We start from the raw sequence: 14825 nt of genomic DNA, 5'->3' as shown, positions 1-14825 counted from the left end.
TTCATTATGTGATACTGACTAGGGATGCACCAAGAAGGGGCTCAAACTTTACACTGGCATCTCAAGAGACTAATCTGCACATTAAGGTGAGAAAAGTGACCAAATCAATATGTATGTTCCAATTACTGCAATAAACTAAGGTGGAAACGAAGGTTTCTGGTTTGAAGTATGACATTGTCTAGTTAATACCATGCAGAGGCATGTGCAGTGTCCAGCTGCTGACTGCCAAGGCAACACAGCAAGGTCCTGAGAGTCAGCCGTGAGTAAACGGTCACTCTTGCATCAGAAAGGTCTGGAGAGTGCACCAAGGCTGTAACTATCACTACACACAGAGGCCCAACCATTCTTGTTTAAGTGAGCCACTAGAGCTGGACTCAATCTACTGCCCACAGACAAAACCACTCTGGGTCATTTTTGTCACCTGCTGATATTATATGTCACCATACGTCTACCTACATGTTTAGCAAGGATCATGTATAAGAGACTCAAGGTAAGCATATGTTGCCTTTATTTCATTCCTGCTCTCCAAAGGGCTAAAAAGCAAAGGAAAGCACTCACTCAGTTCTAAATAAATCCAGCGGATGACAGGTCTAGTAGATGCAGTTGCTCTATAATAGTTTTCTCCCTGCATTGTGGCACCAGAACCCAGGTCAAGGGTTATTCAGGAGGACAATACTCACTGTTATAGAATTGCTGAGCTGTTTGACCTTCTGCTCTAGTTGTTCTCTTTCCTGTTTTAAATCTGAACTCCATTTAAGTAGTTTCTGTTTTTCCTCTTCTTTTGCTGCAAAACAGAGTATTAAACAGAATATTTTAAATATTTCTCTTACAATAGTGGATAGAGGGTCTAAACTACTTCACATAAAGAGGAGAATTGTGTTTAAACCAACGCTTAACAAGTTGTGCACTGAATCACTCCCAAAATTTTACCTACATATATGAGCATGACAGGCTTAAGAAATATTTAGACTGTTATTTTCACTTCACTAGTGATTAAGGTTATTTCCTTTTGTATGACAAAATTTCCTTTTGTAAAGGAAGTACCATTTTATCCCACTCCAAAAATAACATCTTCCATTATTAAAAGTGAAAGAAAAGTGTTCATCATTTTCTTACCTGCTTTATATGCAATATATGAATGAACAATTGCTAAAGTTCCTGGCCATGGGATTGCTTCCTCCTTCTTTAGCATCTGAAAGAGAATTTTCATAGAGATTTAGTTGGTTAAAAACCTATCTCAGAGAAAGCAAAAAGGAGAGCGAGAAAGAGGGAAAGATTGAGGATTTTCTTTCATGGCTATCCTTAGCCTCAGCCCTGTTAACAAGAAGCTTCACAGACCTGATCTGAGATTTAACAGAGGGAATTATTCACAACTGTATTGTGGCTCCCACAAAGCAAGCCTATTTCTTACAAATGTCAGCATTTTCCTAAATTCCCTCCATAGCCACAAATAAAGTCTGATAATGATACTGAACAACTTAAAAGAGGAATGAAAGGATAATATATCTGAACTCAAAACTTGCCAGGAGGCATAAACATTACTTCATGGTACAGTCAAATTGCTGACCTTAGTTGTTTGGGACAGACATTTTCATGCTGCAGCCTAGTCTCCACACCCTACATTCAAACATCACACTTCTGGCTAATAAAACACGAAACTGTCCCATCACCCCTTCTGGTCAGAATCATCTTAACACACTTGTCAAACTCTCTTTATAAGGGTAAGCACCATTTATGTCTTTCAGATCCTTCCTACATTTTGCTTCCTAACAAACTTTAGGAGGAAAGACACATATTTTCAGTACATGATCAGAGTGGTGCCTCAGAAGACAGAGGACTTGGTCAGTTTACAGTGAAGTTACTCAGATTTCCTCCTTAATTTTGTTGGAAGCTATCACAGAAACATGAAGAGGAGGGATAAGGTGAGAGTAGGCAAGAGCAGGAGTACCCAAGTCAAATACTCCCTCCTCACTGGCAACTCCTGACCAAGTCACTTGAGTTTTGCATTTTCATTCTTCTGAGCAGCCCATCATAGGTCAGGCTGTTTTCTCATGCTACCACCTGGTGCACCAAAGGCCACGCGGCTGACCAAGCAACGTGCTGTGTTAGACAGGACACAGCTTCAGACTGCCTATTATCAGCGACCCTTTGCAACTCCTAGAGTTCCATGGAAGGGTTAGGAATACAACAGTTTACTTCTTCATCTTGTGTGCAACCTCAATGCAATTATAAACAAATTATTAAAATATAACCTGCTCACTTCAACTGCTCATTTTCAGACAGTGATCTAGAAGGAAACTGTTTGCCTACACTCATTATACTGATGCTGGATTATATTATTAAAGAGATCACTGAAGACAGTGATCAGACTTTCTAATGTTTGATTTATATAAGCAAGCAGGGGCTTATATTTGCTCTATCTATTGAGGTGGGCTTGTGCAAATGTTTTATTTATTTGTCCAGAAGAATATACTAATAACTTTTGAAGAAACAATGAGCTTAAGATGAACAGTAGAATTTCTATGGGTTGCAGATAATCTTTCCCAAAAGTCTGCATATTTTGATCCAGAAAAAGAGTAAAAACATAAGCGTAACAAATAAAGACCCTGAATTTGGAAGCAAGACAGATTTGTATTAGCACACATTCCAACAGGGATAATAATTCAATGAAATTCACACAAGCCTTATTGCACATGAAATAGATTTGTTTAGTATCAGGCTGTCTTGGTCTAAGTAACCCAAGCAATCTGGTTCTTTTCTTTAACACCAAAAAAATCTTCATATGCATTGCACATAACTCCCTGTCTGTCAAACAATACCTGGTCTTGACATTTGGGACAGATCCACATGCCCTTAGGAATGGTTTTCAGAGGTGGGTCCAGACAATCCAGGTGATAAACACGTGAACATGTGTCACACATCAGCAACTGCCCACTTTTTCTGCAAACGCTGCAAAAATCCTCATGGATATCACCCTGCAAAATTGAGGGGAAGGGGTTTGGGTGAGAGAAAGAAAGAGAGAAGGCAAAAAGTGAACTTTGACCTTTGATATCTACATCCTAGTTGAATTCAAGGTTTACAGCACCAACTATTTTTAAGGTGATTCCAAAAGATCAAGCCATTTTTAGACTGTGAAACAGGAAAACCATGCCAGATGTCAGAAACACGGACATCTGTCCTGCCAAACACTCTCTCTGTCCTCCCAAGGCAAAATGGTACAGCAAACACTTATTACTACAGCTTCTGTTAACTACTGCTACCGCATAGCCTTTCTTCTTTAAGATTCCTCTTTATCCTGATCTTTTTATTTGTCTGAAGTGATGAGCTACCCACTTTCTTAACCCTCCTGATTTTTGGATGTAAGCCCAACTCCACTCCCGGAATGCTGATTAGGCTGTATCTTGCCAGTAATAGTGCATAAGAAGCCCCAACTGAGTGACATAAAGAGCACTGTTAAATATTTAGGTCACCTTTAAAAATGAAACTGTAAGGAAAAGGTGTTGTGCTTCTAAATGAAAAAGAATAGAATGAATTATGATCTAAGACAATTCTTTTTACTTCACTTAGGCTTCCTCAAGTTGCACCAAAACAGCTGTGACACAAAACTTTCTCATTCTCTACAGAGAGTGGATAGTTTCATCACTAACATAGACAGAGAGCTAGGATGAAAGAGAACCAAGACAGACTTTCTAACATTTTTTAAAAAAGAAAGAATTGAAAAAAAAGACTGGACGTGGCTTTTAAAACAACTAGGTTTAGTTACTATTGCATTTCCATCAGAGAGAGTTCTTTTCTACAGCCATTAACAACCCAAAAAGGTAGGTCTGATTTTTGTTTCTTTTTCTTTCTCTCTATCTCTCTCCTCCTGTTTTGATTTGATTTTCAGATATTTGAACAAAGAAGCAGGACAGAAAGGTGGCTCGGAGTTCCTAAAGGAAGCAAGGGGCACCTCACCCTCTCCTCTGACCACAGGGCTGTCCTGGCAACTCCACATGTCCGAGGCCCCATCTGGTGTCTGAAGTACACCCTGTCACTGACTTACAATGAAGTTTCATGCACACCCAGATCTGCAAGACTGCAATCATATGTGTGTGTGGAGCAGAATTGTGGGTACACTCTCTCCTGTATCAAATACCAGCCTATGCAAGGTTTCATTTTGGCACAGATCATCTGTTCACACGTGCAAACAATTTCTATCAATTTGGAGGGAGAACAGATTTGGCCATGCACTCACACATTAAGGTGCCAGGCAAGAAAAATTACAGTAATCACTATGGATGACATAATACACACGTAAGAAGAATGACATCTGCTCAGGTTTCTACTTCCCAGCTCTGCTGCTGATGAGGCCCTTCTTCAAAGGGAAAGCTCTTCTTAATTCCCAAAGTTAACACTGATTTCATATTTTGTAAAGGATCAATCTTCAGTGAATTTTCAGTGCCATGTTTTGGATTTGTAACTCCCACGGATCGTTGAAACCTGAGTTATGGTATTACTTCACCTTTAACACCAAAGAGTTCCTCAGTGTTAAATGAAGATCTAAATAAGTGACATTTCATGCTTCTTGTGAAGTGATGGGTTGTAACCAGGCTGGGAAGAACTTCTTTCCCTCTATCTATCATGCATTCTCTGAGTACAAGGAAAAGGCAGCAGACAAGAGATATCATATAAGATAAAAATAAGATAAAAAATATAAGATTAAAAAAGATAAGGAGAAGTTTAAGAGGAGAATCTCACATTTCAGAAAAAAAATATTCTAGAAAATTATGTATCTTAAGATGCATTAGTTGCCACAGACTACACAACGGCTCTTGGTAACAAAGTGCAAAATATTGGTGTGCTGAAAACCAAACCTGTTATGTCTCATATCCTGCAGAAAGAGCCTTACAAAAGAGACACATAAGCAGTTTCTTCTTGAGGGGGAGACACTCAAGAAATTTAGACCCAGAATACCCCAAATTCAACTGGGTGCTGCAAAATCTGTAGCGATACAGGTGACCAGTGCACAGTGCAGCTGAATCACAGAGATGCCAACACACATGCACAGAATTCACAGTCCTATTTTTGGTAATGCAAAATTCAGGGCAATTCCTCAGAGTTAACAACTGTCCTTACCAAAATCCCAGCCAGTGTTTGATTCCAAAGAATTGCCCCAGGTCCTATGGGCAGTTAATAAATCTATGCACAAAGGGGGGGCTGGTATTGGTGTTGTGATGTGCACCCACTAACCTCAGCTTCTGAAGCAGCTTTGTGCAGGCTACAGCCAGCCAGCTTAGGCTAGGGCACAGCTCACTGAGGCTGCTCAGACATGCTACAGCCTGGAGTGACCAAAGAATAATTTCAGAACAGATACCATAAAAGGTGATTTAACGTCACTTTCTGCTCTACTTCCTCTTCACAAGGGACCACGGAAGGCTCTCACAAGGGAAAATAAATTTAAGCTGTCTGGACAGCTAACAGTTTTATTTATTTTGATAAAGTGTCCAGAGCAGTGAGGCCTACCTTTAGGCAACTGAACCGAATAATTCAGTAACAAAAGCAGCTTGTGTGCTTGAGTTTGTAATATCTATAGGTATATGCACATTTCACTGGAATAACATGGGAAAATAAATATTCTGCATCAGGAATTGTTCATGATCATATAGATAAAGATGATCATAGTGTATGATGCAAGTGAACTAAATTATCAGAAGCAATACTAATTCTGGCATATTCTAACTTTTATGGGTTTGACTTTGCAATCTGAACGTTGTACAATGCTCCTCTCAATTGAAACACTGTTTTCATAAAAGTGTTCGCTATAAGTGTTCACTAATAATACAAGAATGTATTTTGTGACCAAATACTTGAATGATCACTAAAACAGAGATTTTTGCACAATTCTTATTGCTAAATAATTGACCTTCAAAGGCAATTGATATTTTCCAGGTGAATATGCCACTACTGCATGAGGGAGAACCACACATAACCAAGTGCCTCATAAGTGGCTCACGTAACTATTTGGTAAGACAATTACCAAATAGGAAAAGGGGAAAAAAACAAATGGAGTGGATGAAAAAAAAAAAAGAGGTTTTGCTCAATCCTGCCTACTGCATCAATTCCTTCTTTTTTGCAGGTTCTAGAGCTACTTTCTACCCCTCCATCCTTATCACCAATCCCATCTTAAGTTTCTGCTTCATCCTCCCTTCAAAATTTCTCCCTGTCATTCAGAGAATAACATTTCAGGAGAAATTCAAGAAGGCTGTTCTGGTCCACTGCGCCTCATGCCAAGTGCTTGGCCTGATTTGCAATTTTCATAGGCACTGCAGAAAAGAGGGCAACAACTCATCATACTCTTTTGAGAGCTCTTACACAGTAGGAAAAGACTGAGCAGTATACACACACACGAGAGATGGAAAAGACCACCACCACATTATCCAGTCCTTCTCTTGGGGCCAATGTAAACTATGTGCTCTTCAGCACATTTCAAAGTCATCTCTACTTATTTTTAAAGTCCCCAGAGATGGAGCTGTCCCATCGCATCCATGAGGGGCTGTTCTACAGTCCCATTTATTTGGCTGTCAGGAAAGGGTTTTTGTAGTCATGTGCTATCCTGCTCTAAAAAATGACTATATAAAAGAGAACCTTGTAATTCCACATGCGTATTCCTTGGGTATCAGAATTGCATCTATTTATTTCAGTGCTTCAGACACACTCGCACTACTCCAATTCCTGTTACCTCTGCAGAACAAGTACAGTTCAGAGGCAAGGAACTGGCCTCTATTCCCTGTTCTAAGTGGTCAGTAGAGTTGGTCTCTCAGTCCGTGTTTTTACGATGGTGCAACTATACAGATGAAAACAGAACAACCCAGCTTTTCCTTAAAGGCCATTTCAGATGGTTGGGCCTCAAGTATATGTGACTGTCTTTTCTAAAAAGAAGAACTGCAGAAGGAGAGTGTCGCACCAGTATGAAGAAATAACCAAACACCTTTTGATTCTTAAACTGTGCCCTGTAAATACCAGTCTTTTAAAAGCAAGCTCTTAAATGAAAGTACACTCCAGCTCCTGAGGACTGTTTTACCCCCACTGAAAAGTCCCCACACACTTTCTGCCAAATCAGTGCCACAAATGCTGCTCCTGGCTGTTCTGCATGATGAAGCAGTTTCCATCCTTCTCTCATTACAGAAACACAACTTTTTGTTGTTATGGCCTGCAACTAATACTTTTCATTCTCCTCTTCTCCACCCACCCCACACACCCCCTGGTCCTTTTCCATGGATGACAGATTCAATTCAGTCAGACAAGATATCAGAAACTACACAAAGGAAATGAGCTCATCTAGCATGCCTGATGCCTCCCAATCTTTCAATCCACTGAAGGAGTTATAAATAAAATCTCTACAGGATAACAACACAGGTGCAGGAGAAAAAAAGGAAGAGTGTTAAAAAAATGCTGGACTGTTTCACTGCACTGAATCAGGACAAATGATGAGTGAGATTAAAGAAACAAAACCTGCAATGATTTTCCTTGTGCCTGTTTTGCGTAACTTTCTAAAAGTAACCCCCTCCCCAAGAGTTACTTACGTCTGTGGAGCTGGGGCTAGGCAGGGACACAGGCTGAACAGCTGCGGGGAAAGTAAATGTGGTCTCTGTCTTTTCATTTTCAGGGGAGTCAGGATAACTGGAGAGAGGGGACGTGGGGGTCAAAGCCCCAAACCCCAACACCGTGTTGTATTTAGGTGGACGACCTACATATTAACAACAGGGAACACAAACGAAACAAAAAAAAAAAGAAAGGAAAAATGATCTTACATACCTTTGGCCAGTGGTCCTCATTGGCTAGCGTGAAAAAGGAAATGATGTAGCACAGAGAGGAAGTTAATATAAAAGTCAAAGTGGAAGGACAGAAGCAAAGATTTAAACATTTTTTAGAAATCTTTAAGTAGAATTTTGCAAGGAAAGAACATTTAAAAGATGTATTTCAGAAGGAAATAGAAATAAGCTCTGTAGAGGGTCAAAGAACTATTCCCACAAAAGCAGCATGGGGACAGTTGCCACTCCTAAAAACGAGGCTATTCAGTTTTTAGGGGAAAAATGTTGGCATCAAAGCTCCACAGAAGCTACAATAACTACTATTAAATCCTTTCTGCTGTTATCCCACACTTGCCTATCTTTTTAAGTGCCAGCATAAATCTACACAGAGGTTAAGTCCTTTATCAGAGGCCAACACTCACCACTTCCCTACTTTTCTTCCCCATTTTTTAAACCTGTCAGTTCACAGATCAGCACTTTCTACCCTACCGGTACATTTTTAAAATCAGGCTACCTTAGAACAGGTCTTGTGTTCTGACCCGTAACTACTATCAGTTTTAACCTATCACTGGTCTTCTACTGTAACCCACTCCAAATTTTGTGCTCTTTCTTAGACTTTCTCAGCCAAGTACGTTTGATTATGCTCAATCCCTAGATACTCCTTTAGACTAGCAGATGTGCAAATGTCTTCGTAACATTTCTTATAAAATTACGAATGCAAAGCAAGACAGCAAAAAACCCAGTATGCAACCTTCAATTCTGCCTTCCTTCTCCCAGGTAATTTATAGATATGTAAACATAAAGGAGTTAGGATCTAGGAATAATTCCCCAGATCTTATGTTTACAGATTGTCAGTCTATACCTATTAACATGCTAAACCTTGCATTTATGGTCTGGATATGTTCCAGAACTAAGTATGTCCTTGGAAATGGATTTCTGCTAGTGATGTCCATGGGTGAAATTTCTGACATGCTCAGCACCATCTATAATTAAACTAAAGCTCTCAAGGGCAAATGCTTACAAAAGCTTTTCACTCAATATATGGCTGTATTAAATTACAAAACAAATGTATACTTCCAAATCTTTTGTCAATTGAAAACATGTGCTACTAATTTGCTGCTGATGCAACGTAAAGGTTCACTCACAACAGGGTGTGACAAAAAAATAGAAAGTATAATAGTCAGTTGCAAAAACAGGGTAAGAGAGTATCAAGTACAAATGCATGCAATAATTTTCATTGATACAATAATTGTTCACTATAAGGTCTAAAATAAAATTAAGAAATCATTACTAGAAGAAGAAACATTACTTATCCACAGAGTAAATGCAAAAACTCTCTATTTAAAATCTACATCATATAATTTTAAGAAACACATTTAATTTTTTTAGGGGATAGCAGCAGAGACACGTCTTTTATTTAAAAACAGCACAGCTGCAGAAGTGTCAGCTTTGCCACATTGTCTGCTGGACTGAAAACATGTATCAAGAAGAGAATATGTCAAATTAATATTTCATCTTGCAGCCAAAACCCCCAAAAGATAATGGAATTGGTCAGTGCTAGGTGAGAGACTGGTTTAATTTTTTTTTAAATCTGATTTATTACCTTTTTTAGACAGAAAACTTAGGATAGAGAAGGTATTATGAGTCTTTAAGAACTGCAGAAAATCATCAAAAATCAGGTAAACATTGTCAGGTAGGTGTGCTTGATGCCATGCACAAATAATGGCATCACATTCTCTCCATGCTGTTTTGTTTCACCTGTTTCACCATAAACTAAGTCTTAAAATTTTACCTGTTCTACAGAAGGATTTCTTCTGAATAATACTGCATGCCTATATGAAAGATCATCTCTCATTTTAGGACAAGTGGCCCTCTGGTTGCAAATAAAGTGCTTAGTGTGAGCACGATAGCTTTTCTCACCCAGGGCAAGTTCTTTTGAAGGACCCATCCTATTCCCAGTAGGAAACAAGGCTTTTGTCACACTAAGTTTCCTCTCCTTTTCAGGGCACAGCTGCTTTTCCCACAACCACCTTCTTCTTGACAGTAACAATACAATCTAGTCATTAACAAGGGGATCTTTACAGCAGCTTCACATCACTAAATTATGTTCAAACATCTCACATTTCTAGTAAATATCCAGTGAATTGGGTGGGTTTTGTTTGGGTTTTTTTGAGAGTGAAACTGAAACAAAACATTGAGCTGCCTATTAGATCTTGCTATGCTAATCCCTAGAAGTCATGGTCTTTGCCCACCATGGAAATTTACTGGATAAATGAAGTACTGTAGAGTCCTTGTTTTGCTCTTCAAATTGACATGGGGACTACAAAAGCAATATGGAGGAAGAGGCACTGGGCAGGGAGACAGGTCTGGGTATACCTCACCTCTTTTACGTGTCCCGGGATGCATTGTGCTGTTCAGGTACGTCACTGTACTCTTCTTGCGCTGCAGGGAAGAATGGAACAATTTCTGTTGAGGAACATTTCTGGCAATAACTATATGCAGTAGCTGAGGAACAGCACAGTAAGTTCTAAGTGAGATTACTAGCTTTTGTGTTTTCTGAAACACACCTTCAGAAAAGTTAGCTTCTTTACACTGCTTCTGACATCTGAACTGCTTCAGGCTGATACGCAAGCGGACCAACACACATTGCCATTTGATGGCAGCTTTATATAGGAGAAGGCAGAAAAAGATACAAGTACTAGAAACACCCCAGTGTATTTACTATTTAAAAATCTGAGCCTCATGTCATTGCAATGGCCTTTTGAACTATAAATGATAGCTTGCCTTTCTAGTTAGAACTGAGAAAGTTTACAAGGTAGCAAGATGTTAGAAAGACACTCAACATCAGAATGAAAATACCAGCTTCCCCCAGCAAAAAATTAATACCTCAGGCTCAAAAACGGCTCCACTGTACACTGGATTTGCTGTTGTTCTTCTTTTCCTCTCTTGTCGCTTACTTTGGATTTCTTGTAAAACAAAGCATTCAGGTCAGAAAACAATGGATCTCAGAAATTATATAAAGTCCACAGAATTCAGTTTGCATGTGAGAAGAGCTGCAAAGATTTCTATAGAACACCAGTCATGCCCGGCATAGGCAACTGTGTTATACTTTTCACTTTTGAAGGTTTAAAAACTAACAGCTGACAAGGAATACCAACGCAGTGCTCAAGTAACTGATTAAATCCTTCTTCTCACCAAGTAATCCACGACTAAGACACTTAAAACTCACGGTCAGTATAACTGGGATCTAAAAAAAATGCCTCTGGTAATCTTGCTGATACTTAAAAATACAGTACAGAAATATGCAGGTGATTAAAATGATAGGCTGTCTTTCAATGTGTAGGATTAGAAGTTTAAATTATAAATGAAATGATAATCCATTAACTCATTCATTACAAATTACAGTCCCATTAAATCATAAAATAAATGAAAAATCTAGACATAGGTTACAGTAAAATGATCCGTGGTGTATCTTTGCAGATAGAGGGGGTGTCCAGAGGGCATTGGTATTGCCACAGATTTCTACCATCAGAACATACACTTTCTTCCCAACCTCTGCTCCACTGCATAAATAACTGCTTTGTTTCAATGTCACAAGAAGAACAAAAACATATGCACAACAAACTAAGTTAGATCAAGAGTACAGACATCCCAAAGGTACTATTGTACAAAAAAATACTGCATTCAATACAAGGAATATTTTGGAATCCTACTTCCAATTTAGAATGATCATGAAACCAGGAGCTGAACAACCAACCTAAGACATTTTTCCTACCTTCCAGGTGGTCATGAGTAACTAGTCCCAGAGACACCATGAAGGCAAGTTTCTGTGAGGGGGAAGAAAAAAGATCATGAAAAGTGCAACTGTTAGGATGATTCATTTATGCTCTTTAAAGGTAGCTGACCAGTAAATAAGCGCCAAAATAATTCTTAGTGATACTTTGCTTCTATAAATCACTTTTCATTCATGTATGTCAAACTTCTTGGAAAAGGACAGACAAGAGTCCCATTTTCTAGATGGAACCTAGACTGAGATACTGGGAAATACCCATTGTTCATGATCACAGAGTTGGCAGAGCTGGGAACAAGAGAGCAGTTTTGTTACTTCCCTTCCAGCCCTGAACTGACTATTAGAAGATACCAACACAGTTCAATTGCCAGAAAAATATTGCTAGCTTAAGATCATTCTCCATCTATTGTGAACTACAAGGAGCCAACTCTAGCTTAGATTTGCTATTTGCTAAGGGCTATGAGTTTCTTAGAGGATTCTAATTTTAATGCAGGAAATGCAGAGATATGTAAAAATCAGAATTTTGTTGTCTAGCTGACAACAGTTAGAGCTCACACAACAGTCAATTTGAATCCATCTATGGAAACAAATGTAGCAGAGCATTTAGCTGTAATCAGTTCCAAAGCTCCTCATGGGCAGAAAGGCTTTAAGAAATAGTCATTCTGTCCTCTCTTTCACCCCAAACTAAACTGGACTAAAACACAAGCAGAATGTGGATATAAGTGACTCTTTCTTTCCTGCTCACCAAAGTAGAAATATTTTATAAAGGAAAACAGACATTTCTTTAGCTTAGAGAATACCTACAGAGTCTAAAATATTAAAGGAGTGGAAATCAACTCCGCAATCTAAGCCCCTGTTTGAAGGAATATCAAGGAGAAATGAAAAATCTAACTTACAAAAGACTTAGAAGCCAAATGCATTCCAAAACTGAAAAATGCAACGCACTACAGCTATTTATTTTTTTTATTCTGTAGCCTTATCAACTACTGCTGTCCAACAGGAACGTATGGAATGTTAAAGTTAAGAAGTCTTGAGGGAAGACAGGGAAAAAATATTTTCTGAAAGACAGTGTCCTTTTTTTTTTTTTCTTAAAAGAAAGCTCTGGGTATGTTCTGATACCTGTGGATTTTCTTCTCGTTTTGGCTTCGGTGCAGCAGGTGGAGTAACTGTACGACTTTCTGTTTGCTTCTCTTCTGTTTCCACATGTGGTTTAATAGTCTGCAAGAAAACAATGTTTCTCATATTCAGTGATAAGAATGACTTTTTTCACTTTGACTATTAAAGCAAAACAAATACTTTTGAAGATACAGGAGAGAAAATGTTTAAAGCTGACAGTGTACTAACAAAGACTTAATTGAGGGATCTGATGTCAGAGGAATGTTAAATAAGGTATTTTCATTTAACAAAGAATGAAACAGCCTTGTCACCAATCCATTACCCCACACAGCCACACAAGATAAAACAGTGATTTTAAGAGTTAACTTTGTTACAGAAATCACTATAATATATGGGAATAACAGACACTTCAAGAAAAGTCATCCCATCAAGAAATCCACTTAAAAACCACTCTGCATGGCACATACATTTTGTGCTTCTCACTCCTCAGTCTTTGTATTTTACAGAATTATGAATGGCTCAAAAACTGGTTCTCTGAACCCCTCATTGTCAGATGTTTCTGAAGCATTTTTCTTTTCTCAAGTCATAAATCTTCCACATGACATTCCTCAGCCTATAGCGTGGATGTCGAGGCTATACACAGAGTAAGGTGAGCCACAGACAGACAAACTTTTCCCCTTTATGATATGGAGAAACTATACAGAAAATTTCATATGTTATTGAACCACCACCATTCTTCTATGTTTTTCTGTAGTTGCCAGTAATTATTCAAAGAGCAAATGAATATTGCTGTCATCAAAAGGAACAGGCATCAAAAGTCAAATATTGTAGAAGTACAACTTCACATGGAAAAGACACACATTGCTGAGTAACCTGTGCAACAACCCTGAGGTATGCAAGAACCTGCTCTTGAGACTTCACAAGCAGAACTGAGCATGAGCACAACATTCATGCACTTGATTTTCACAGTCTCCATAAGTATTTCAAAAGCTGAAAGAAGGTAACTTCAAGGCATATTAGTCTAGGAAAGAGTTATAAGTGACATATATACTACTATTATCAAAATAAATTACATAAACATTATGTTATAGTAGAAACATAGTATACAATGTTACACTATTACTAACACACAACATACAAAAGAGTTAAAAGTGAATCAGAATATTGCTTTACTTGAACAGACTGGCAAGGACTCTCAGTTGCAATCCACACTGACTTAAGTACTTTCTATTTTACAGAAGTCTTTTCTGGAGAGAGACTTTAAACATACAGAATTCTATACTTCTGAAGGTCTCCTTTCCACTCATTCAATTTGATTTAGACACAGGGAACCATCAGACTTCAGAAGCTGTGTGAGACTATTTTGCCTCAAATCACAAGATTGCAAGATCAAGGGATCATGGAAGAAATTGCTACATTTATCTGATTAAATATCCCTACAATTTTCTACAATTTCCGCCTTTCACATAACCACCCTTTGAAAAACAAAAGGGCTTGATATGAAGATGGATTTCAGCTTGTATTTGTTCCTCAAGATACTAGTCAAACACTACAATGTAGCCTGCTTATGAACTACTGACGTTTAAACAGTAGAGGGAGCATAAAAACACTGAAGCAGGAGCAAAAGACACCAATGGCCCATATTAAAGGAAATGGTAACATCTATCCCAAGAGCTGCAAGTCGTTCCACAATTTGTACTGCCATTAGAACACGAATATCTCCAGTATCCACTGAAAACTTCTCCCTGACTGTCGTCCTATCCAAACCTGCACAGTAAAGCAATAAACCCAGTACCTTGCATTAGTAGACACTTTATCTGTACCTGTTTTTCAACGTTTGGTTTGCTGATCTGTACGGTCTGAGGCCCAGCGAGCCTGGTACCCGGTGCTGCTATCACAATGCTGGTGAGCTGTGCCATAGGGAAAGTTTTGGCTATGGTTGCTGTCTGCCCATTAACTACACGAACTGGATGGATGGAGTTCTGAGAGTTGGGTAAAGATGTGGGTGTGAACTTTGTTGTCAACATCACAGGCCTCTGAATAAGCTGAGGAGCTGCAAGCATTGGAGGAGGTGCAGGGGCAATAGGAATGTTATTTTGGGCAACTGGTTTAGGTCGAACCTACAAAAA

At 38.7% G+C, this 14825-nt stretch overlaps 1 protein-coding gene across 8 annotated transcripts in view; it reads right to left on the bottom strand.

Annotated features, from left to right (window-relative positions):
- The window catches only part of PHF21A (PHD finger protein 21A), a 133825-nt gene that overhangs the window by 10260 nt on the left and 108740 nt on the right, over nucleotides 1–14825 (bottom strand). For 6 of the 8 annotated variants that reach the window (XM_038137867.1, XM_038137866.1, XM_038137872.1 and 3 more), the window contains 9 exons: nucleotides 14520–14816; nucleotides 12700–12798; nucleotides 11566–11617; nucleotides 10677–10756; nucleotides 10172–10232; nucleotides 7563–7726; nucleotides 2820–2975; nucleotides 1117–1192; nucleotides 681–784 (listed from right to left, as the gene is read on the bottom strand). In XM_038137867.1, coding sequence (XP_037993795.1) covers nucleotides 681–784; nucleotides 1117–1192; nucleotides 2820–2975; nucleotides 7563–7726; nucleotides 10172–10232; nucleotides 10677–10756; nucleotides 11566–11617; nucleotides 12700–12798; nucleotides 14520–14816 — 1089 coding nt within the window. Of the gene's footprint in view, nucleotides 1–680; nucleotides 785–1116; nucleotides 1193–2819; nucleotides 2976–7562; nucleotides 7727–7794; nucleotides 7818–10171; nucleotides 10233–10676; nucleotides 10757–11565; nucleotides 11618–12699; nucleotides 12799–14519; nucleotides 14817–14825 lie in introns of all 8 variants that reach the window. The other 2 variants (XM_038137873.1, XM_038137874.1) reach the window with 1 other exon arrangement.

This window comes from Motacilla alba, chromosome 5, assembly GCF_015832195.1.
Source record: "Motacilla alba alba isolate MOTALB_02 chromosome 5, Motacilla_alba_V1.0_pri, whole genome shotgun sequence".
Taxonomy (NCBI): domain Eukaryota; kingdom Metazoa; phylum Chordata; class Aves; order Passeriformes; family Motacillidae; genus Motacilla; species Motacilla alba.
The sequence above is the reverse complement of the archived record's forward strand: the minus strand, read 5'-3'. Positions and strand labels throughout refer to the sequence as shown.